Below are 25,567 nucleotides of genomic sequence, written 5' to 3'. Positions count from 1 at the left end.
TCCAAATATTATAAAATAAAATGTGTTTACTAAAGTGTTATAAAATTTTCCAAATATTATAAAATAAAATGTGTTTACTAAAGTGTTATAAAATTTTCCAAATATTATAAAATAAATATGTTTACTAAAGTGTTATAAAATTTGACAAATATTATAAAATAAATATGTTTACTACCGTGTTATAAAATTTGATAACTATTATGTTTAGCATATGATATTATTAATATATGTATAACCCTGTATATGAATATCTAATAACAATAATTCTATATTAGTATATCAACGATTGTCTATCCAAATAGGTCAGCAATCCATCACACACAGCTGTTCATTTCTATGTCTCAGTGTCTGGTTCTGTCAACTAAATATTTGCACCATTAATTACACTTCAAGAAGCTAATTTTAAAAGGATTTTATATTTTAGAAATTTGATTTGTTTATTTTGTCTTGATGATGGGGTGATATGTATCAATTTTCATAGCACATATTTTCTTTATTTTTTATAATATTTTTTACAATTGAGTTAATAGTTTTACTTTTAAAGAAGCAACAAGACTTTTCCTTATTGAGATTGAATTTTTAAGAAATACGTATAGTTTTGATTTGTATATTTTGTTAGATAAAGTGACAAGACCATTCTCAATGCTGTGAAATTTAGTAATTTTACAATTTTTTTCAAATGTATATAACTATATTTTTTCTTTTGATACAGAATATGTTGCAAGAAAAAGACGCTTCAAGACACCAAAGTTGAAGTCGATACGTAAAATATTCAAATGGAAGACGAGGAAAAGCAAATCTCTTGGTGAAGCTGAATTAGAGAGTAGTTTGAACCAACCTCTGTCCAAGTCAACTAGTGAACTACCACAAATAGATGTCACTCACAAGGAAGATGATAACAAGTAAGAATTTACAATACATTAGGGAGTCTTGTCATTTGTTACTTTGTTTAATTTATATTATCTTAGGGAGTGCCAATATTCATGTGAATTTACAGGAGTCTTGTCAGTTACTTGTATCTTAAGGAGTCTTGCCAGTAGTTATTTGGATTTACAATAACCTAGGGAGTCATGTCAGTAGTCACTTGAATTTACAACATCTTGGAGAATCAAGTATAGTCACATGAATTTACAGTACCTTAGGAAGTTTTGTCATAGCAACTGCAATGTCAGAAAAAGTGATTACCATGGAAATTACCAATTTTGCATAAAGCATAGTCAACCTCTCCATACATGAAGATATGAATCACATTGAAATCAGTTCCCTGTCCCCTGTCTCCACATTCAGGAAAAGTGGTTTTGAACAACTGATTCAAATCATCTTTTCATGGAAATTGTTATTTTGTTACATTGCAGATTAAAAGTCCCCTCCTCGATTGGTACTAGTGGTCTAAGTATGTCACATGACAGTGTGTTCAATCCAGACCAACAGAAAGCTGGCCAATCAGCACTGACACAACCAAAGACCACATCATTTGAAAACATTCCTGCTGGGTTTGCAGTAAGTCACTTTAATGATCACAATTGTCTTTTGAACCATGCAGAATAGCATAGCAAGCAACAGTTGATAGTAGCACAGCATGATAAAACAAGTGTGTGATATGTTTTACTCTGTATTGCCAACGCCAGGACTCGAATTTAACTTCTATTCGTGGTAGGCAGATTTAACCAAATGAACTATTTCAGATACAGTTTTCTATTGAAAAAGAAATGTACTAACAAGACCTCATGTATAATTTAAATTTGTCATTTTAGAGTGAACTATCTGCAAAATTAAAACTAAAAGTAAGAATCGAATCCAGCTCAGATGATGATGGCATTGGCCATACAGCTGATGTTACCCTGACAACTGCTGATGTTGTCAATGAGAATCCTGAACCCAAAACCAGTGGAGACAATAAACGGGATAGTGGAATTCTTAGCATGGATGATGAGGTAAGAAATGATCAACAAATATATACTTCCTGTAAGAGATCACCTTCAAAGTTGAAACTGACAAATGTTTATGTTGATTTGTACAATTCTAAAATGTATTTCCTCCCCATCCCACTCCAGTCTGTTTGTCTGTTACTATTATTTATACATTCATACATTCATAAACACTAAAAGCATGATTCGATATGTTCTAAAGACTAAAAGCATGATTCGATATGTTCTAAAGACTAAAAGAAATAACCCAATGTGCAACCCCCGAATGTCCAGATGCATAAGAATGAAGAATACCAAAATATAACAATCTAACAAAAGTGATAGTATACTGCATGTATTGATTTGATAATAAGTGAATGATATGAACTTTTATCATTATTTGGAGATCTATGGATTCAGTTGTAAAAGTATATAGTTGACCAGTTTGATTTTTCCCACAAAAAAGAATTAGTTATGTTGACAACAGAATTGTCTCATAAACATGTATTGCATCAAACTGACTTGAATATGAGGCATGTGAACAGAGTATATTTTTCAGACACTTTCCTTTTGATTGTTGTCATCAAAATTACCAAGAAATAAAGATAATACCTTTCAAATTTGATATAATTGTACAATCTCTCAAAGAGAAACCTCAGACGTGTGTCATGATTTTGTAAATTTTGTGAAAGAAATGGATTCTATGAAACTGAAAGTGGCCCTATGAATGACAAATGCATAATTATTATGTCTTTTAGATTCATAAAATAACAATTTTACCAAGTTTTTCTACTTGACAAAACTTAATAAATTACCAAAAGCTAAAAAGTGTGTAAAAAAGTTTGTTGTTGTATGTACAATAACAAAAGATTTTATACATTAAAATTTGTGTGTGCAAATTATTGAGTTAAAAACACAGGGACTTGTATATGTCTTTTGTGTTGTGTTTTCAAGCATACAAATTATTTTATCATTCATAAACACCCATTTGTCCTCCATATGACCACTTTAAATTTATAGAATTGAAAGATATTTGAAAAATGACACTTACATGATTTATAAACTGAATCCTAAGTCTCATGACATGTTGGAATGAATTATATTGTATGAATATTATTAATATTGAATGGTTTCTTTTTTATAATATTTCCATTGGCCTGCATGCTTATAGTAGTATTAATGAATTCACAAATATAAAAGTATTTTGTGTAATTAAAGTGCAGATAACAGGAATAGATAATAAAATAGAATAGAATTGTAATTTGTAAAAACTGTAAAACTTGCACTTTATAGCACTATTGAATTGAGCTTTGTTGCTACGGAGATAAGAGGCACATTTTACCATATATAGAAACACACTGATATAATAGAAAAAACACTTATATTTAGTATTTAAAAGAAAACATGCATGCATGATGTTCATAAGTGTATAAACCAGCACTACTCTGATAATATCTAACTCATAAGGTGTGGTTAATTCTAGTGCTTATTTGCATATAAATGAGATTTAAATTGTATATATGAAAACCATGCCAATTAGAAGACAGCTATGCATTGATTTAAACACTTCACATAACACACAATAGTTTCTAATTGCTACGTCATTCATACATAGGACATACTTGACACCTCTGTGCCTGGCAACTGTTACACTTAGCCTAACATCTTCACTGCTTCATTGCTGCTAATTCACTCAGCTTCGCATCTGCTGTATAGCAGGTTTGCTTGTCTTTGTTTCTCTGCTTATTGTGAGTTTACTCGTCGTTGATCATAGCACGACATCATTTCTCATACCGTATGTCTTGTTTGCTGTCATCATTTTTGTTCCAACCATCAACAGGTATTTGTAACAAAGAGACAACCGATCACCAGGAGAACGGTAAATTTTTACTCCAAACATCACTCTGTCTGTCTGTTTATCTGTCAGTCTATCTATCTAATGTCAAAGTCTTCCTTCTCTCGTTGATGTCTCATTTCCAAAGCATCTTTTTAATGTATTTATCAAGTTATTTCATAATTAGTAAATATGTATGTTTGAAAACATCTCATGAGATTCTGTGTTTTGTTGTGAAAGTTTAAAATCGTCATCATAGGAAGGTATAATAGTGTATCGTATCAAATATATGATTTTGTTTTTTGCAAAATAACTGATAGATTATGTTATGTAATATGTTAATTGTCTGTGTGAAGTCAACCATAGATTGTGAGTTGATAGTTCTATCAATGTCTTCACCATAGAATTTTAGTCTGTGTGTCTGTAGTACTGTCGATGTCTTCATGTTGAGATTAATGGAGAAAGTAGAATAGAATGTTGTCATTATATTAGAATAATTAACCATTGTTTTTACAAATTTGATTTATTTGTGTTTTGTGACTGCAAATGTGAAGGACATCTTTTTGTGAGAAAGATGAAAGATTTAATTTTGTATTTTTTGAGGGGGGGGTTGGATATTTTGCAATTTCAATTTCATATATATTTCTATCATTTGAGGGCCTCGAAATAGATATTATATTATTTGATAGTTTTACTGAGTTGCTGACTTATACAAGTACAGATGCCTGTCACTTTTTTTTTTTAAATTTTTTTTTTTTTTTTTTTTTTTTTTTTTTTTGGGGGGGGCATATATTTAGTGATTTTGTTGTTCATCTTGTACGAAATAAAAACACTAAAATAAATAGTCCTCCTACATACATATGCATAACTAACATCATAATATTAATTTTGAAATTTTGAAATACAAAGTTCCATGGCATAAGTTAGTACCTACCACATGTAAATGGTAAAAAACACCAAAAGGCATGTAACTGTAGATTTGATTATAGAAGTACACATGAAAGGAAACACAGGCAATATTTTACTTATAATATTTTCATGTTGGCTTAATTGTGGCTGTCTGTTTTCATATTTGACAGAAAAGTCTTAATTCATCACCAACCAGTGACAGAAAGAGGAAAATGTTTGGTTACAAGAAAAGCAAAAGTACAGGTAAGTTGATTTTGTTAATTTTGTTAATTTAGTAGACAACAAACCATGAAAACTAGTCTTAGTATTTGATGGCTGTTTTTGGTTTGAAATGAACTGAGTAGTTGCAAGAAGCAGGCTCAGAGACAGCATGGGAATACTATTTGACAGCAGACAGCAGATTTTGGGCTGGAAGCATTTAACATATGTATAAACAGGTTAACCAATATTTTCCCATTTTTTTGTGACACTATATTTCAAAATGGCTAGAAAGTAGATAACCACAGTATGGCATAAAGGAAGAAAGTGCAATATTAAAAATGTATCTCATTGTGTTTTGTTGAATATTTCTTTTTTGGTTGTCGATGGCTAAGCGAATAGCTTGTATGCCTCTTACCTCTGCAGTCTGGTTGGAACCTGGCAAACGTTGGCTTGGTTTGATTAAAATTTTACCAGATCTGTATATAGGAAGGGTGATGTTCAGTTTGACCCTGCCAAACAATGCAGGTCGTCGTCGTCGTTGTCCCCCCCCCCCCCCCCCCCCCCACTCCACTTTCCTTCTGCTTTTTTCACACTAGCTAGGGTGCTGCTTTTGTGGTGACCATTCAACAAAAATCGACGAATAAAGATTCTTATTATTATTTGTTTGACAGCTAATGCTGGTGATTTAGACTTTGATTCTGTTGTGAGTAAACACAAACTAAGCAATGAGGCTGCACTATATAAGAGATCAATAGCTCCTAAAACTAGAAGAGCATCAAGTAGAAGTCGTCTTATATCCCAGGTAAGTTTTTACCACATCAAAATTTCCTTCTTTCAATTCTTTAAAGTAGTAACTTGTATTCTGAACACTTTGGTGTAATCTTCAAGACAGAGTGTTTACCATCATCGTGTTTTTACAGTGCATCAATCATAGTGGTGTGACTGCTACAATGTGATTGGGGAAAGGATCCGGCTGTGTGTATTGTGTCTCTGTTATTGTTAGTCTAGAATTGAAGTGTGTCTATCTTTGTGTCAAATACATCATGTCTCATTGGTGAAATGCCAAGCCAACATCGTTTTTACTGTGCACTGTGTGTAAAAACTGTATAGCTCAATCCAACATCCATAAAACATTCATTTTAACTAGTGTATGCTATCTGTATTTGTGTGTTTTCTAGAGAAGTGGATCAAGATCAGAACTGCCAAATACACCTGAAGAGGAACTAGATGAACCAGTGCCTAATGTTAATTTACTTACTGTTCCTAATGTCATTGCTGTTACACTAGATACAACAGTAACAGAAGATAGCACAGAGTCCCAGGAATTCACCACAGGTAATGTGAATACAGTATTTTAAATTATGTAAATAAATGGCACTACGATACAATACACATCTGAAACTCATAGAAGTGTTGTTATGTAGTGCAGACACAGTATTGTGAAATAACTCCATAAAAACACTATTTTGTATCAAACTACATTTGTATAGTGTATAGAAAGTCTTCTACAATAATACAGAGTTGTTGTATTCTAAATTCTTGTATACAGAAAGAGCAATGATTTCACTTCTTGTCTGACATTTCAGAAGTTGTTGTTCAGAATGAGGTGGCGCCACCAGTGGCTGAAACCAAAGAACCAGAGATAGAACCACCTAAGTCACTTGTCATTCCGAAGGAAGAGTTGACAGTGATTAAGCTAGAGGAAAGAAAACTTAGTGTGCCAGAGAAACCGAAGGAAATGAGTGCAGAAGTGAAAACAAACAGTCTGACAGACTTAGAGAAACTAGAAATAGAACAAGCAACAACTACTTTTAAGATTACTGAACACAGAAGTCGTTCTGCCAGCTTTGAACCCAAGGAACTAGGATTGAGGACTGAAAAACTAGAATTGAGAACCAGATCAGCAACTTTGGAAAAACCTAGTGGTACATTCCTTCATATTGAGAATAAAGACAAACTTTCTGTGTATACTGAAGAAACTAGCAAACTAGTCTCAGTGGAAGAACATAAACTGAAAATTGAAAAGATTGAACCTCTTAAGGAACAAACCAGAGAAGTTATCATTGTATCTGCCATTGATAGTCCAAATGATACAAAACAAGATGAAGCTCAGAGAAAGAGAGAAGGTTTCAGAGCATCAAGGAAAAAAGCTGCCATAGAAACAGCCGAAGCAGGGAAAGATAATGACGAAAATAAAGATAAGTCATCAGCATCAACACCATCAATTATCTTGTCTTCACCAAGAGAGGCTGATAAAGAAAAATCTCGTGTCAAAATTCGTGCCTTTAGTGAACGTGAGCATGAATCTGGACAATTGAAAATACGCACATTTAGTGAAAGACGAGCATCAGAAGAAAGCGGTGTTGGAGTGCCAAGCTGGGTTGCCATGGCAAAACAAAGACAGAAGAACAGAGAGGATGACGATGGTAAAGAAACAGACAAGGAAAAAGAAACAGAAAAAGATGAGCCAAAGGAAGAGAAGAAAGAAGTGGAAAAAGACCCTGTCACTAACAAGGTATTTTTTGATGTCACAACAATTGTTTGGTGATGATTTCAAAATGAATTATACCACATAAACAGTTCAACTTTTTAGCACTGAATATTTGATCTGTCTTGATCAACAAACCTCATCAGAATGTTAATTCCATTGTTCCAAAGTGATGAAAATGCTAGTAATGTATGTTGTACCATACTAAATGTGATTACCATACTATAATTAATACACATCCAATTACTCATCCAGTATGTATTTGTTCATCTTTTCTAGCAGACAGTATCAATCACTGTGGCTAGCAGACGACAAGTCTTCAACCGAGAGTCCACACAAGAACAACAAAAGAATGAAATCAACAAAAAACCAACCAGCAGTATCAAGAAAACTTTTGTCGCTCCCAAGACTGAGAAGTGCATCATATGTGAGAGGCAGGTGTACTTAGCTGAGATGGCCAAGGCTGAGGGCAAAGTTTTCCATAAATATTGTCAGAAATGTAAAGTTTGTAATCGTACTTTGATGATTAGTAACTTAATGTTGGTACAAAATGCCATTTATTGTCGACCACATGGGTCAGAGATCAAGAATAAACATGTTGAACTAAAGTCTCAATCAGAACAGTTGTAAATTGTTAGCTGTGACTAGGGAAATTAAGTGTATAGTAAAAGCACTTTAAAAAACAAAATATTTAATTGCCACAAGAGGGCAGTCTTCATAGATTTGAAACGTTGCTTCAAGTCTAGTGGAAAAACATACAGTGAGGGACTTGGCGCTTTTCTTTTCTTTTAAATCTTGTGTTATTTTATTTGATGTAGACACTGAACATCATCTTTATCACAGTCCTGTTTTAATTTATGTTATCATTTAAAGAATTATGACAATCCGGGAGATAAAATACATCCATAGTACTTTTGCCCCTTGTACTATACTTTTGCTGTTAGAGTTTAGATTAAAAGATGTAACCTTATTAACATAACTGACAGATGTACTACAGTAGTAAAGAAAAGCAAAAACGAGGAACTTTAAAGTGCAAATAATGTGCAATTAAAAAAATCTCCCTGTCACCTCCGCAATATTATAGTGGAGTAAATATATTTCCAACTGTTGGTGATCATTTAAATTTAGGTTTCTTAAAATTTTGTTTGTTTTATGTTTTCTAAACTTTTAACCAGATTCTGTAGACCTCTCTAAGTTCCACTCACCACATGTCATCAAAATAGATGAAATAAAAGACACCAACTAAAGAAATTCATATTTTTGCAAGAAGGGGGAACATCAACATCCTAATTTTAGAATTGTGGATGGATTTGATAACGATAAAAGAACTTTAGTCAGACTTGATTTTATTAGAGCCATTTTTGTCAGGTGCCAAAATACATTCAGTGTATGCAGTACTAAGATATGACAATAGAAATCATAGAAAGAAGTTGTTGTGATCTCTTCAACTATTGTAAATAAACATCACAAAATATAACATCACATACAAATATTAAATCCACATTGGTATGCTTACACAGGTATTTCCACTATCAATGGCTGTTATACAGTACTTGGTACCAAAATAATGTTAGTTTCTATAAAGTGCTTTTCGGATCTATAGTGGCATAATGGAACTTTATACATATACTTCTCCAAGTCACTGGGGGAGCATACAGTGTTACATCTAGTAACTTTTGTCTGCCTAAGAAAAGTTGTCAGATGAGTTTTCATCAATTATTAATTTGGGTTAATGTTTGTTTCTTTAACAGATTTTTTTCAATATACAAATGTACATTTAAAGTGTACATTTCACTGAAGTGAACTGTGTACAATTTTAGGGTCTTGAATTGATTTGATAAAAGTGTATTTTATACCTCATCAGTTCACCAATGATATGTTTTGACAATCTCTGATAAAATGAAGAGAGCTGGATATTAATTTGGTTATTTGTGATCAGGGAGATGGACTCTTATCATAGCATTACTATACCAATATCTGTAAGAATATAGTTTTATCATTTGTAATAGACCTTACAGTACCTGTATAGCACCCACTGTGGTGCCATTATGGAATCAGCACCCTCTTGTGGTAAAATAGAGAGAATCAATATAAGGAGATGAATTAATTTGGATGGTCATGATTTTCAAATGATAATTGAGAAATATGAGACATACATCTAAATTAATTTGTGATAGCATTATCAGCAAGCAAAGACCTATAACCCATTCCCTTCCTCTCTCCTCCATGTCACAAGAGGGCATGATTCAGTTTAAAGGTATCTTTTTCAAGATGCAAATAAGTTTAATCATAAACTGTATTCAGAAAATACTAACCTCAGGATTTGACTTCCATTGACCTAAAAAGGTCATGACCTGTACTGGCTTAGAGGTCATGTGGAAAATACAGACAGAGAGAGAGAAAATAGTTGAATTACTTATCGGATAGAGCTTTATATTCTACAAACCAGGGCAAATTTTTGCGTCATTGATATGGTAGGCAATATAAAACCATTTCAGAGGTTATTAGATTTGTAGACTACAGATTGTGTTCACCAACTTTGTTTCGTCAATGCAATAGAACGCCCTACTAAGTGAGTCCTGTTTACAGTATTGAAAAGGTTACCCAGCTTTATCGGAAATAAATTTGACGATGTTCGTCTTCAGATTGACGATATACGATACTTTGAAGAGTATTACCTTCTGAATTCAGTACACAATACAATCCCACTTGTTGCTTACATCATATCACAGCACATTTTATAGCAACAACAAAAAATCACTTTTGTTTTTTTGTGATGCTTCCGTTTGATGTGACAGTTATGAGTCACCATTTTATTTGCACATTTACTGACCAGAATTCTACACAAATTATGATTAAAATTTTGTTTGAAACATATCACTTGTGAAAAATCATGACATAAATGCATACTAGACTATAATTTGACAGGTAATAACTGTATTTGTAACAGATATAGTCACTTATACCATCATCATCATCTTTTCAAATTCAGATTCTGGGACTAGGGTTTTTCTATTTATGATATAGGTGTTATTAAATACTTTCAATGATCAATATTACAAAATTAGTAAATATTATTTCTTCATGGATTTTTTTCATGTAGGTATAATTATTACAAATTATATTTACACATAAGTTTATTATGTAGACTTGAGTTTATGTTAAATGGCTGTTTGGATGCTAATGACCTTTGACCTTTCAGGCTTGACATCTGAAATCTAGTATCTGTAAAATAAAACGATAAAGAAAAAGTCAGTTACTAAAGTTGACAACAAAAAAAAGGGGATACATTCTTTCTGGCAGTTCCTTTCTTTTACATTTTTTGTTACATTTATCTGAAATTGTTCTTATGCTAAATGTATTTATCTATCACAGAAATTTACCGATGTCTCTTATTTCAAATATTCTTGTAGTGGTTAATATTTTTGATGATTGTGTTTTTCCCATTTGTATAAAGCTTGCTATTTTCATCTTCAATTTGAAAAGTGGAAGTTTTCTAGTTAAAAGCTGGATCACTGAGATATCAGATGTTATTGTGATATTAGCCAGGTGCGCAAAGCACTTTTTTTTGTTGTAGTTTTATTTCAAGTTATTTGTACTTAAAACACTACAGCAGGGTACAAAGTTATAGATTAAGATTTCTTCTGCCAAGGTATTTGCCGATCACAACTTTATATCTGATAAGCTGATGTAAATATTTTGAAAGAGATCATATACCATACAGTTTTATGTCTTTTTGGTTTTGTGTTTGTTTTTATCTGTGTACTAAATCCTTGCAAACACATTACATTGGAAGTGTTCCTTCGATATGGCATTTTCATTATTGCCACTAGAGGGCGCTGTCGTGGTCTGCAGCTGCTGCTGCAAATAATGGCCATTCTGTGTCGTAGGCAATCCACCACAGATAATATTTGTGTGTTATATTTAACAGTATTCAAATACAGTACTGTAAGTAATTATCATTATATGTGCATTATTTCAGATTTTCAGTCATTTTTTTTTGTAGTTTCACCCAGCCAGTACCAAGGAATGAACTACCCAGTAGACACCAATTGACCAGATATTTTAGATATGCTAGCACTAATTTATATATAAAGTGCTAATACCTTTAATTCTACAAACTTCAAAGTTTTATCGGAGTCAGAAAGCCTTCAAATATTCTATCAGTCAAACAACATTAGTAATCTGTTTGATATAATATTATATGTGATATATTAATATTTGTATTTTCAATAAGATTCTCCCCCCCCCCCACACACACACACACACACACGTTTCTTTATCATGGTGTACATTTTGAAAAATTGAAAATCTAGTAGACTATTTTACATCAAGCTAAGTACAAAGGACCAGTGACCTCAGTTTCAAGCATGGCTTTGATGACATTGCTGCCATAGTTTCAAATATGGCTTGGATGATGTGTTCTGACCATGGTTTCATACATGAATTGGATGATATTATTGCCATGGTTTCAAACCAGGCTTGATAGCTTCTGTTACCATGGTGTCAAATACCATAGTCAGTCACCCATTTGAATATATGGTTTATAAGATTCCATATATGGTTTATAAGATTCCATATATGGTTCATAAGATTCTATATATGGTTCATAAAATTCCATATATGGTTTATGTGATTCCATATATGGTTCATAAGATTCTATATGGTTCATAAGATTCCATATATGGTTTATAAGATTCTTATTCCTCAAATGAGGCTGAACAACATAACACATCTTTAATTGATAGTGTCAACATTGGTTCAAATCTTGCCAAAAAAGTTGGAAATCACAAAATATTTTGTAAAACTGAAACTGAACTAAAAAGGTGCATTCTTTACATCACATAGATGATATGGAAATTTTAAAAAAGGTGCTAGATTTTTCATGATTTGTGACTGAGTTGTGTAATATGGCATCAACAACATGATGCACAGTTTTGGCAATCATTTTTCTTTTCCTTCTTAAAAATTATTTCTCTGGTTAATTATTCTATGTATTACATGTATATTCATTTAAAATATTCAGTGCAGTACAAAGACAAACCCCTGAAAGATGGAGATATAAAAGATAATAGAACTATTGGACATTGTAAATAATTGAAAATGTACTTTTTTGTAGTTTGGAGTATAATTGAAACTTTAGTGGAACGAAAATGGTGTGTTTTTTGAGAGGTCAAGTTTAGAATATATGAGTATTGTATATTCAATATATGCTATACGTAGTGCTAGCGAGAGGTGAGAAATGATGTATGTGTTATGAAGACTGTATAAAAAAAATAAATGTCATTATTAATATAATTTAGTGTGATTTTGTGCAAGTTTATTCCATTTCTGGATGAATGTGTCAACTACTGACTATAAAATACAGGACTTATGTGAGAGTTAAGAGGTAAGACTTACTGCAGTAGCCATATTATGAAACAGAAGGCTTTGTGATGTCTTTCTCATTAATTTGAAATTAAACTTGCAAAATGTGAGGGTTTTTTAAAATTGTTTATGTATGCCCCACAACAACACAATAGATTTCTGCTATCTTTCAATGCAGTTGTCCTATTCAAAAGAATAATGGAAAGTGTGGCGTTGAGGGCGCTACACCGTTATATCGTAGATGAAAAAGTTGAATTCACTGGCTGCAACTGACTACCCAAATTCCTTGGCTCGCTTTCTGTAACAACACGTAACAGTTACAGAATTTTACATGTAAAAAATGTATTGAACTCTCCATGTAGTAACTCTAGATATCTGTGGTGATTTATCTTTCTGAAATTCCATTCTAACTATAGATTTCTCCCCTCCCTACAATACGCCACCAGCTAGTGTCGCGTCGCTAGGCTAGCGAACTTTCACACAACTGCAACTGTACAGTACACGCACACTCCAAAAGTCACTCTCGTACCGAGATTGGCTAGAACAAATGAGCACTCAGGAATAACTTAACAGTATATGATGTATGGTTCGCCAGTTTACCTCGCAGATCGAGATGGTAACTTTTTTTTAAAATTCCTTCCTGGTCTTTGTTGTAATACTTGTTTACATACGTGATTTCTACTGCAATGTCAATGAAATCACAGTGGACGTTCTATGTTTTTGGATAAAAGTACACGATGAAGTCATCGGACTGTTTTTGATAATTGACTTAAAATAAGATCATCAGCGAAATTCTAACTTATCCGAAACACCAAAGCCATATGCTCCCTATTCTCTGACAATACAAGGCAATAAGATTATTTTCACACTCAACTGATCACAACATGTCAACGCCAACGCCAAGTTTTCTCATCAGCCAACCAATTAGAGCCACGGTTAAAACTATTTAGCAAGTGGAAGTGGATTTTAATATATTGTAGACAGGATGACGATATTGCCGAAATTAGAAATATTGAAATATTGGTCTGTCACAATAGCAGATTGAGTCGTAATTGGAAATGTATTAAATATTTTTAAAAAATGTGTTTAGTACAATAACAGCATGCAAAAAATGTACTTAAAATGTTCTTTTAAAAATGTATTAAACTTGTACTTCGTGGAAGGTCCCTGGAACATTGCCCGATCCCAGAGTACTTAGTATATTTCGTGCAGTCATAGAATGTAAACAAATGTACTAAACGTAAACAAAATGTGTCAAACGATTTCAATGTATTTTACAGTACGACTTGCCATACATATGTATGGCTTGTGCTTATTCATGGGTTTATGGTATTTACATTTATTCTATTTGTATTTGAATGTTACTTACTTATGTTTGTTTGTTTGTTTGTTTGTTTGTTTGTTTGTTTGTTTGTTTGTTTGTTTGTTTGAAACATGGTTCCTGGGTTTCCTGTAGTTTTCAGAAGATAGATCTAAACTAGATAGCTGTTCTCCATTATAATTTTAACAACTATCTTTTTGTGAAAGAAAGTTTTATAGGAAAAGTTCTATGTATATAATGCAAAATCTTATAAACTGTCCGAGTGGATTTTGAAACGCCTGCAACACAACCGTCTGTAATCTTGAAGTACTCAAATAGCGTCAAATAATTTACCATTGCCGCCGCAAAAGGGCAAATACTTTTACGACGATTGATCAGACAAATATTTTGCGCATGCGCATCGTGTTACGACTTCGCTGTCGACGTTGACTTGTATGCATATGCTGGCGAAACAGCTGTTTCTACGTAGACCGATATAAGGTCATCGAGAAATATCCAAAATGCAGGTGAGTTTAAGAACAATCATTATATTGACATTTCATAGATAATATGCAGTATCAGTGATGATATTGTTTCTTTTTTTTCTTTTTTTCTTTTTTTCAGAAAGGTGGTTTGAGTCAGGAACAGATTGACAATTTACCAATCGATATCAGTTCTAACAAATTACTTGGTGAGTGTATTAAACAGTATATACTATATATGTGAGGTGATGTGTTGATGATATTCTGTGTAAACATTCTCTCACTTACTTCATTTTTCAAATACATGTATTTTCATTTTTTTGTAACACCTGAAGAATCTTGGCCAGTGTCACTGTAAAAAAGTTACAGAGTTAAATATAATTTTTAAAATCATATTACCCTTTACATTATTATCTTGTACTTCACACATGGCAGTCAATGTATTGAGACTTACTTCATGCCCTGCACTTGTAGGCTCAACCAGACACTGCTATATAGAGTAGTCCACAAGAAAATATATAAACTTATTTAAAAAATGATATATGATATGTTACCATATAGACTGAAAGATCATCTCTTCATGGTACTCGACTCTTATACTCTTGATGATAAGGACCCCCCACCCCACCCCCTTGACCCGTGACATGTTTTACAGTTTACATGGACCACTGTTAATGTAATCTGTAAGATACATTGTGTCATGACACCACATCAGGTGCCACTAACTTCTGGAAAGAGAAGCCTGGTTAGGGATACACAAAATGACATATGTTACAGTCTATATCTGTGATATTTTATTGAAAGTTTCCAATTACGGATTCTAGATGTTTGCTTCTTACAAGGACTACCTATACATCCCTGCCCTATTTTAGAAAGACCTATATTATATTGATACAAGACAGTATTTCTCTAGCTTTTCTAACATACCCAATGAGTTCACTATCATTCTCATGTTAATGACTGTGATGTTTTAATAATAGATTGGTTGATAGATCGGAGACATGTTGATCTGAAATGGCAGTCGGCAGCACTGGTTGTAAGGGAGAAAATCAACAATGCCATACAGGACATGCCAGCAGTGGAAGAAATAACACAGTTAGTATCAGGAACATGTAAGTGAACTCACCTAAACTTTGTGTGTTCAACTTAGAGCAAACACATAAACATCTTCTGACTACAAGGGGCATTCTCTCCCTACTCTGATGGGTAGGAGTGTAAACTGATGAAACTGTTCCTTGACAAGTCAAGATAACACACAAAATGTAAAGTAAACTCACATAGTCAGGATCTCAAGTTTGTTTATCTCATTTAAAACATGCTCAACATATATATTTATATGTATTCCCAGGTTTTGAAGTATTTTACATGTAATTTGGACCAAGCCAACTATATTTTCAATTCTAAAAACCCTGTGTAATCTGTTGAGACACTTATTTTTTTTTCATTTCAGACATAAACTACTTCCATTGTAGAAGAATTGTTGAACTTTTAAAAGAAACTGAAGCTGGTACAAAAAACATATTTGGCTATTATTCTTCCACGAGAATGAAAGTAAGTCAAATTTGAAATGTTTTGAAAAAACAACTGAAACATGCATTAGCTGTAATTGGAGTTGTCTAGCTGCTGGACCATGGGACTAGTCTGCTAACTTTAAAAGTGACCAAAGTCACCAAAGGCACTATCAAGGGCTTGCTGAACTTGTGTACCAGTGGCACTGTCATCCCCAATTTTTGTACAGCAATCTTCCAAGCGCAGATCCCAGGCACTATCGACTTGCTGGACCTGTGTACCAGTGGCACTGTTATCCCCAGAATTGGCGCAATCTTTTCATTAAAAAGCAAATTATAGTAAACATTGATAATCGGAAAAGGGATAACCCGATCAATTTTTATCTGTCATAAAAAATATTCATGTAATAGACTGAAATCAGAATTGAATTTGCATAAATGCAACAATTCATCAATGTAAGAGTTATACAACTTACAACACAGACCATTGACTGCATGTTATTTTGTTGTGTTAATGATAGGACTGGCAGGAGATAATGAAGTTGTATGAGAAAGACAATCTGTACTTGGCAGAAGCTGCTGATATGTTAATTAGAAATGTGACTTATGAAATCCCAGCCTTGAAAAAACAGATAACAAAATGTCAACAGACTCAAACAGTAAGTGTATTCTGTACAATGCAGTTTTTACTTTTATGTTTACTATAACAGTTACTGTTAATATGCTGTACTGTCTTCTATTTAGAGATGTATCTTTCATTAATCATTACTGTAGAGCAATATACAGACAATAAATTCATCTGTTACCAGCTCCCTGTGGCATAGTGGTTAGCACTCAGGATTAGCAGTTGGGAGGTCATGGGGTTGAATCCTACTGGAAATGGGGGATTTTTCTGTGACCGACCCAAACCTAGGGTGAGTGTTCTACAGACTAGATGGGTAGACTGTATCACTCAGCTGTGTCTCACTCACAAGATGAGTGCAAATTTGGGGGGGGGGGGGATTCCTGGAGTAATGACTCGAAAAGTCGGGGACGATTACTCACACGGAGCCTGCAGGTGCTATGTTCCCCAAGCCTGGTTGACTCCAAGATAGCCTGTGAACTGATTGGGTATTAGCCTTGACAGTTCCACAGCAACGTGATATGGAGCATGCAACATAACTCTGTCACATAGTCCCAAACCTGAATGGAACTCTGTAGAATAGTGTGTGATTGTGTGTTTACATCAGCATTAAAATGAAAATCACTGGGAGCAATTCCCAGTACAAAAAAAATTCTTGTGTTATTGTGCAATCCATAGGGTATATCCGTCTACTCCTTACCAGCACCCAACCCTTTCCCAGTAATTGGAGGATAGTCATTCATTAAAAAGAGTCAAATGGTCACATTATATAAATTTACCATTCAGGGTCAGATATCAAAATTGAGCTATACTGTCAGTCTCTCACATGGTGACATAGTACTGCCAATTTATGGTTGATAAGTTTGTACAAAACTCAAAATATGACCTTTGACCCTGGTATACTAGTATTTGACCCTTGACCTCTACATTTGACTTCTGTACCCTTTTGTCATGTCTTCTTCTTCTTCCCAGGAATGTGAAAGAAAGGAAAGGGATTATGTCATAAATGCCAATGAACAGAGGGAGCAATATCACATATTGTGTAAACAATATGGAATTAAGGCAAGTATACATACAGTTTGTACACAGACATCTTGGTCCTACCTTCCAACCATGTCCCAGTATTCAATAATACAGTTGTGTCAATCATCGTACGATGGTTGATTTTAAACTACTTATTTAATGATAATGTATATTTGTTATAGACATACATGTAGCACTATTCAGTTCAAAATGCCATTGTAGTAGGCTATCAATTGACCATTGCATTGTTTCCAATACAGAAAGCCATCATTTTGGGTATTATTTTAATTAATTCTTTTTAAGTAATGTTAGTTTTCTAATTCACCAGGGAGAAAAAGTGAAAAGTGAGTTGATCAGTCTAGTGAAAGATTTATCCTGTGTTTATGAAGATATTGTGAAGAAAACACAAGATATAGTTAATACATGTGATTTTTATCATGCTTTTGTACAATTTTCAATAGGAGGGTAAGTGAAAATAATAATTCTCTATATGTGTGTGTGATGTTATATAACTTTATTACATCATCTTTAGTGACATCATCTTTTAACTTAGTGACCTTATCTTTAAATGACATCATCAGTTAACATAATGACATCCTTAGTTTACTTTATAGTGACATCATCAGTTAACTTAGTGACATCATCAGTTAACTTAGTGACATCATCTGTTAACTTAGTGACATCATCAGTTAACTTTGTGACATCATCAGTTAACTTAGTGACATCATCATTTAACTTAGTGACATCATCATTTAACTTAGTGACTTTATCTTTTACTTAGTGACATCATCATTACACTTAGTGACATCATTTAACTTAGTGACATCATCATTTAACTTAGTGACATCATCAGTTAACTTAGTGACATCATCATTTACCTCATTGACATCATCATTACACTTAATGACATCATCATTACACTTAGTGACATCATCTTTTAACTTAATGACATCATCAATGTATCGTCGTGACATTACATGTACCAATTAATTCTGAAACTTCATTTAGAAGTGGAATTAATTAATGAAGCAAAGATATGTCATGATATGTATTACAAGTAGACTTTACCAGATCAATGAATATCAATCACTGGCTTTCAAAACCATGCACAATTACAGACTTAAGGAATAATTGTGGTCAAAAGGAAATTGTGTAATTTTGTTTTCAGCCCCAGTGGAAAGTTTGGATCTGTTAACGGAAGGAGTTCTAAACGCTCTGCTCACCTATAGTCTGTTTGTTTACATTTGTCAAAGTCACCATGGCAACACTGTTTTCTGCTCATCTATAATCTGTTTGTTTACATTTGTCAAAGTCACCATGACAACACTGTTTTACAATAACAGAAATACTGATAGTGAAGAGACTGAGAAGAGATCACCAACAATCAGGTATATACAGGAGATTGGTAACACCACAGTGTATCAGTGGAGAACTGGGACAGCGCCCTCACAGGTGATTGATTCACATGTACTGCTAGATGATGAAGAGGACACCAAGGAAGACCAGGTCAGTGTCATTATGCTCAGATATCTGTCAATCAACAAGTTGAGTCTTATGTCGAACTAAAATGGAGCTGAATGATTTTTTTTTAAAGAATCTAAATTCATTTATTGTCTTTTTAAATCAATTTCAGATTGACTGGGGAGACTTGGCTGAAGAAATAGACTATGGCATTTCATTAGAGGACAACAGTACTAGTCAGGTAGAGGTATATACAGTAAGCTAGGGGTATGCAAATTGGTTATAAGAAGTATGAAAAGACATTGAAATAAACAGTATGCAAACAATGTTGTAGCAAATAACATCAAACAATAATATAATGAACAGAACTACAACTAATAGTAATAGTAGACTAAGTATGCAAATAATGTCAACATAAGCATACATATATTACAATATGTTTGTGTGAGAGCAACCATACCACTTAGTTTGTTGTGTGGGAGCAACCATGCCACTTAGTTTGTTGTGTGAGAACAACCATACCACTTAGTTTGTTGTGTGAGAACAACCATACCACTTAGTTTGTTGTGTTAGAGCAACCATGCCACTTTGTTGTGTGAGAACAACCATACCACTTAGTTTGTTGTGTGAAAACAACAATACCACTTAGTTTGTTGTGTGAAAACAACAATACCACATAGTTTGTTGTGTGAGAACAACCATACCACTTAGTTTATGTGAGCGCAACCATACCACTTAGTTTGTTGTGTGAGAACAACCATACCACTTAGTTTGTTGTGTGAGATCAACCATACCACTTAGTTTGTTGTGTGAGAACCATACCACTTAGTTTGTTGTGTGAGAACAACCATACCACTTAGTTTGTTGTGTGAGAACAACCATACCACTTAGTTTGTTGTGTGAAATCAACCATACCACTTAGTTTGTTGTGTGAAAACAACCATACCACTTGGTTTGTTGTGTGAGACCAACCATATGTCACTTGTTGTTATACTTCAAGAGGAGAAGATATAATAATGTCCTTCATATTGCTTGGTTTTTAACAGCAAGATGAAGGCATTGATTTTGGAGAAGACCCTGTAGACAAAATCAATTTTGATGTTACTGTGGAATCAGATGAATTTGAAACAGTTAAAGATGATGGTATAGCCAGGGGGACGGACAGTTTGTCTCTACTAGATAATCCTGATACTCGAAATACTTTCATTGATGAACTTTTGGAAGTAAGTCTGTATTTTGATTTTTATAGTCACAACTGCAGTGTGAAGATTTGTACATGACATCATGACCCCAATTTGGATATGAAGTTATGTCATTGTATTTCACTCATTTCTCAGTAGAGAAACTGATGACTTTGGTTCAAAATCTTGAACACTACCTTGTCAGAAATGCAGAGATGGCAGAAATGACTTGTCGTTTCATACCTTACTGGAAATCAACTAAGGCAGCTAGGATGAAATCTGCCTTACCTTTGTTCCACATTTCTATTTCTGGTTATTTTGTAGCTTGAAGGATTTTTGAGTCAAAGGTTGAATGAGATGAAAGGCGAATCAGACGTGTTATCCGTCAACCAGTTTCAGAGTGCCCCAGCTATCCTACAACTTGTTGACAGCGATAGAGTGAAGAGAATGCAGAGTGATGTCAAAGATATTTTGAATCAGTTGACTTCAGTCAAAATGAAGCAATTATTCCTAATTAGAAGTTCACCAAAGTAAGTTATGAAGTCAATGTTATATGTAGATCTTTGTAGTAAGTTGTAGCACATTGACTTGTTTTGAGCTTTTGGTAAATTAAATTGAATTTTTAATAACTTTTATTCACCATTATAAGAAAAAAGCTATAAGAAACAAACAATAGATACATTACACTAGTGTACATAGGAATAGAAATCAAGAAATATCAGTTAGTCTAGCTTGTATCCCAAGTGACACATAGACAGATACACGTGTAAAAAAGACATGAAAGACATTTAAAGAGAAATAACAGTGCACAACAAAACAATGACAGGTAAATAAACTAACACACCTATAAATTTATAGTACACTGTCTTGTTTATAACTTTTGGTATAACTCATTAATCAGTACACTCTGGTGATTGGCTGTCCATATATTATTTAATATCCATTCCATAGTTATTTGATTGGCTCTCATTTATAGTACACTCTTGTGATTGGCTATCCATGTATCTTGTTATTTTGTGATTGGCTTTCAGATATGTGGATAAGTTGACACAGTCTCTAAAACAAAAACTGGACCAAGCAGAGAAAATGTTAGCCAGTCAACAGGCAGTCAAAGACAGGAGATTTGGGAGTCTAGAAGAACAGAAAACCCTTGAACCTAAAATTGGTGTCTTGGTCATGAGAACCAAACAATTACAAAAACAGGTAGAGTAACATATCATCAACTTTGATATAATTAAAGTATTAGTATGGCTGCTTTGTGCATATCACATATGAACTAGTGATTGCTTGTTTTGGTGCAAGTGAACACTAATGTTATTTGCACTGTAGTGGTATACTGAAAACATCATTATATACCTGTAGGCAAAAGAACATGTGACTCGAATATGTACACAAAATTATTCGAAGATATGATTATATTTTTACAAAATGTCTTGTTTTAAAATAAATATTTAATAATGCCCGAACCTCCTAACAAATTAGTGGCATTGTGGCTACTCAAGGTGTTTGCTCTCATACTTACAGTGTTTCTGTTCAACTGTCATCCACTTTACTTGTGAAAGTATGGCCACAGAGAACATTGAAAATACTTTGCATACACTACACTGGTGTTTATGTATTATTCATAAGGCTCTGTTATATGGCTGGAGCATTTCCCTGGCAACCTTCTTATCAAACACAGTATTCATAATAGAAAGTTTGTTTTCCAAAAATTGTTACTTTGTAACTCATCTTGTCTGTAGCATGACATTGTTTCAGACACTTATTTACGTATGTTGAGGATAGTTGTCCATGGCAACTTGCTTTGCAAATAACCATTTCACAAGTATTATTTGCAAACTACACCAAAGTAGTTAAGAACTAGGTTTAAGAAATTGATTCACAAACCCCTATTTTGACTTGTCTACCTTATATCCAGTTATATCCAGTTATATCCAGTTATATCCAGTGAGTAATGATATAGTTGGACTATTTTGCCATCACAGTAATAACTTTCAGTGAAAACTTCAATTGTCTCTCTCTTTTTTTCACCCTTCAGATTGAGTCAGATATATCAGAGAGGTACAAGAACAGGCCTGTGAAATTGGTTGGTGCTATAAATAGAATGTAGCTGTTTACACAGCTGGTCTACTGCCCTCTATAGTTGATATTACTATCACAATTACTTATAAGAAGTTATACAGCCAGCAACAGGCAAGCATTTACAAGCAGAAATTATTAAACAGGAAAAGTAAATAAATGAATTGGATTAATAACACTTGGCACAGTATGTTGGAAGTACAGAGACTTGTATTACATTTCATGGTTTGATAAAGAACAGTTATATGGCCTCTTTACATAATAGCTCACATTCACAGATGAATTCAAGTTCCCCTAGTATGTCAAGTCCTCGTAATGAGGACATAAAGCTGTTTGTATCAAACCATTAAAAGTATTAATTACAAGTCTTTGCATTTCCAACATGCTGTGCTAAGTGTTATTCAACCCGATTCATGTGTTTTATATTCCCTGTTTGTAACAAGTTATGCTTGTAAATGCTTGCCTGTTGCCAAATTGTTTCCATAGTTACCATACATGTTTATTACAAGCTGCATGATATGAAGACTTGGGAACAAAATTGTTAGATTTTGATGTATTCTACTACTTTACTTGAAAATTTGACCATATTGGTTTACCACATATATTTATGTCATCTGATCTGTATGTAGGTGTAATAAATATTATGTGATTTAAATGTATCAATTGTTTGTATGTTCTGTTCAGTCCAATTGCTTACAAACTTGGCTCTTGTGTTGACATGTGTGTATATATGGCATTTTAACAGACCTGAGCTGTAAGAATGTGTCTTGGGTACACATTTCACTGAAAATTATTATCAGAACCACCTCATAGAATGTACATGTATAAGTAAGGGAGAAGCAGAATTTATGCCACCACCCCTACTCTTTAGATTAACGCATTCACAAACACATTCTCTGGCAGTCCAGTCACCCACCTCATGAAGAACTTACTGCAGTGAAGCCATGATAATCATGGCATATTACTTCTGTTGTCATTCAATGGTTGCTTCTGAAATAATTCAATGCAACATTTGGTATTGACTAGATGTATTTGGTCATTCTGAAAGAGGGTTAAGGGCTTGTGACTTTTTTGCTGTTGATATCTGAACTATTTAATAGTCAAATATAGATCATATTGCATTTTGCTGTTGTTGTTTTCATATTTCAACAGAGAGGGCGCCCACCTCGCTAAACTTATAATCTTCAAAAACACAGAGCAGTAAGGGGTAAAAGGGTGCTATTGCTTATGGCTTATGCAGTGTTGGAGTTGCAGAAGGGTTGGGCGTAATTCGTCATGGATTTAACATTCACCACAAGGATTTTCATTACACCACCAAGGAAATAACTGGCTCAGCAACTGAGCAAGAATGTTGTAATGAAAAGTAAATAAAGAAGATCTTCTGTTGCACTTCATAACTTTATGAAGTCTGGGAGTACTAGGGCCTAAAAATAAGTGTTTGGTTCCAGTTACCTGACCCCCACCTAGTTTTTTACTGCCAACCCTGAACTTTGTTTTATGTATTAAAGAAATAGTGGATGCAGAAACTGACATTATCTTTAAAAGACAATATAAAACTGTTCTTCCAATCTGTAATGACTATACATCTGGTGAGAAGAAACCAATAACACAGACACATATGGAAAACAGTGGAAAACATATTAACTACCTGAACTAGACACTCACATATGAAAAAAATATATATATATATAATTATATAAAAAATTAAACAATTTTTTTTAGGCCTAATTGAAATTTTCTCTGCAAGGAAAATGATAATGTAATACATGTACTTGGTAGATAGTTTTGATGATTCTAGAGTTACTTTGTGCTTTCTTCACCTTTCTTGACCTTGCCCTACTTACAAAGGTCAATTGTAGTCACCCATACTCATAGTTAATTAATAATATTGTTGACAACAACAAATTAAACAGAAAACCAGATTTATACTGAATGCCTCTCGTAAGGGAATTACTAATTAAGTAAATAACTCATTAAACAAAAAAAAAACTATGGTAACAGACTTTGTTTTTGGACAAGCATGCTTTCTTAGTATGTATGTGCCAAATTATACGGAATTTGAAGAGTGCATGATACTGCTTAATTACTGAATATCATTCATTATTCAAAATACTGATTACAGGTAAAAGTGCAACAAACTTCATAGGACAGGTGCATATTATCATTGTTGATATATGTACCATATTATACGAAATTTGAAGCTTTCATTTTTAAAAGGGGAAGGTGTGTCTGTCTGTCTGTCTGTCTGTCTATCTGTGTCATCATTTTCTAAAAATTGGCTGGCTCAATTGTAATGAAATTTGGGATATATAATCTTTAGGGTAATAGCTAGACCTGATTAGATCTGTTAATGTTTAATTAGAGAAATTTGCATATTAATGAAATCAACTAATTACGCAATATCTTAAGACTGCAATTTCAATATAATTTAGTATATTCGTTAAACATAACAACATACATTTGTCCTATAAAATTCGTTGATGTATCTTACAGCGTTAATGAATAATTTGCATAATTAATTATTTTTGGTAACTCGGCTATATCTTAAGAATACATTCTTCAAATTCAACATAATTTAGTACATATGTTAACCATAAGAAAACACATATGTCCTGTCAAGTTTGTTGATGCACCGTACAGCAGTCTTAAGATATAGCCTAATTACCGAAAACAATTAATTTTGCAAACTATTCATTAACACTGAAAGGTACATCAACAAGCTTTACAGAACATATGCGATTAATATGGTTAAAGTGTGTACTGAATTATATTGAAATTGAAGTATGTATTCTTAAGATATAGCCTAATTACCAAGAATCATTAATTATGCAAATTATTCATTAACACTGAAAGGTACATCAACAAGCTTTACAGGACATATGTGATTGTTATGGTTAATGTGTGTACTGAATTATATTGACTTTGAAGTATGCATTCTTAAGATATAGCCTAATTACCAAAAATAATTAATTACGCAAATTATTCATTAACGCTGTAAGGTACATCAACAAATTTTATAGGACAAATGTATGTTATGTTTAACGAATATACTAAATTATATTGAAATTGAAGTATGCAGTCTTAAGATATTGCTTAATTAGTTGATTTCATCAATATGCAAATTTCTCTAATTAAACATTAACAGATCTTGCTCAAAACCTAATCAGGTCTAGCCATTACCCTAAAGATTATATATTCCAAATTT

The 25,567-nt window shown here is 33.2% G+C and overlaps 2 protein-coding genes across 7 annotated transcripts in view; both read left to right on the top strand.

Annotated features, from left to right (window-relative positions):
• LOC144438645 (uncharacterized) overlaps positions 1-12,596 on the top strand; it is a 47,578-nt gene extending 34,982 nt beyond the window's left edge. For 3 of the 4 annotated variants that reach the window (XM_078127767.1, XM_078127763.1, XM_078127764.1), the window contains 9 exons: positions 713-902; positions 1,356-1,500; positions 1,755-1,934; positions 3,748-3,786; positions 4,821-4,893; positions 5,523-5,653; positions 6,030-6,186; positions 6,438-7,366; positions 7,619-12,596. In XM_078127767.1, the coding sequence (XP_077983893.1) occupies positions 713-902; positions 1,356-1,500; positions 1,755-1,934; positions 3,748-3,786; positions 4,821-4,893; positions 5,523-5,653; positions 6,030-6,186; positions 6,438-7,366; positions 7,619-7,969 (2,195 nt within the window). In that variant the 3' untranslated portion in view covers positions 7,970-12,596. The remainder of the gene's footprint in view (positions 1-712; positions 903-1,355; positions 1,501-1,754; positions 1,935-3,747; positions 3,787-4,820; positions 4,894-5,522; positions 5,654-6,029; positions 6,187-6,437; positions 7,367-7,618) is intronic. The other variant, XM_078127765.1, reaches the window with a different exon arrangement.
• Positions 12,597-14,451: 1,855 nt separating this feature from the next.
• LOC144438797 (CDK5 regulatory subunit-associated protein 3-like) lies at positions 14,452-22,974 on the top strand. 3 transcript variants are annotated; one of them, XM_078127972.1, is made up of 13 exons: positions 14,452-14,533; positions 14,631-14,697; positions 15,469-15,600; positions 15,939-16,039; positions 16,518-16,655; positions 17,591-17,680; positions 17,970-18,106; positions 18,985-19,147; positions 19,275-19,343; positions 20,149-20,325; positions 20,608-20,813; positions 21,315-21,486; positions 22,322-22,974. In XM_078127972.1, the coding sequence occupies exons 1-13, from the start codon at positions 14,528-14,530 to the stop codon at positions 22,391-22,393; spliced, it is 1,530 nt and encodes a 509-aa protein (XP_077984098.1). In that variant the 5' UTR covers positions 14,452-14,527; the 3' UTR covers positions 22,394-22,974. The 3 variants fall into 3 exon arrangements, with proteins under 3 accessions (XP_077984098.1, XP_077984097.1, XP_077984096.1); XM_078127971.1 differs by having other exon boundaries at positions 19,275-19,349; XM_078127970.1 differs by having other exon boundaries at positions 19,275-19,358.
• Positions 22,975-25,567: the final 2,593 nt, after the last annotated feature.

This window comes from Glandiceps talaboti, chromosome 8 (genome assembly GCF_964340395.1).
Source record: "Glandiceps talaboti chromosome 8, keGlaTala1.1, whole genome shotgun sequence".
Classification (NCBI taxonomy): domain Eukaryota; kingdom Metazoa; phylum Hemichordata; class Enteropneusta; family Spengelidae; genus Glandiceps; species Glandiceps talaboti.
Note: the sequence above shows the minus strand (reverse complement) of the source record. Positions and strands in the feature narration are given on the sequence as shown.

Excerpts from the sequence above, each read along its gene's own strand:
- LOC144438797 (XM_078127970.1), top strand. Across the intron at positions 18,107-18,984 it reads GTACAATTTTCAATAGGAGG|AAATACTGATAGTGAAGAGA; the intron begins GTAAGTGAAAAT and ends TTACAATAACAG. Across the intron at positions 21,487-22,321 it reads CCAAACAATTACAAAAACAG|ATTGAGTCAGATATATCAGA; the intron begins GTAGAGTAACAT and ends TTCACCCTTCAG.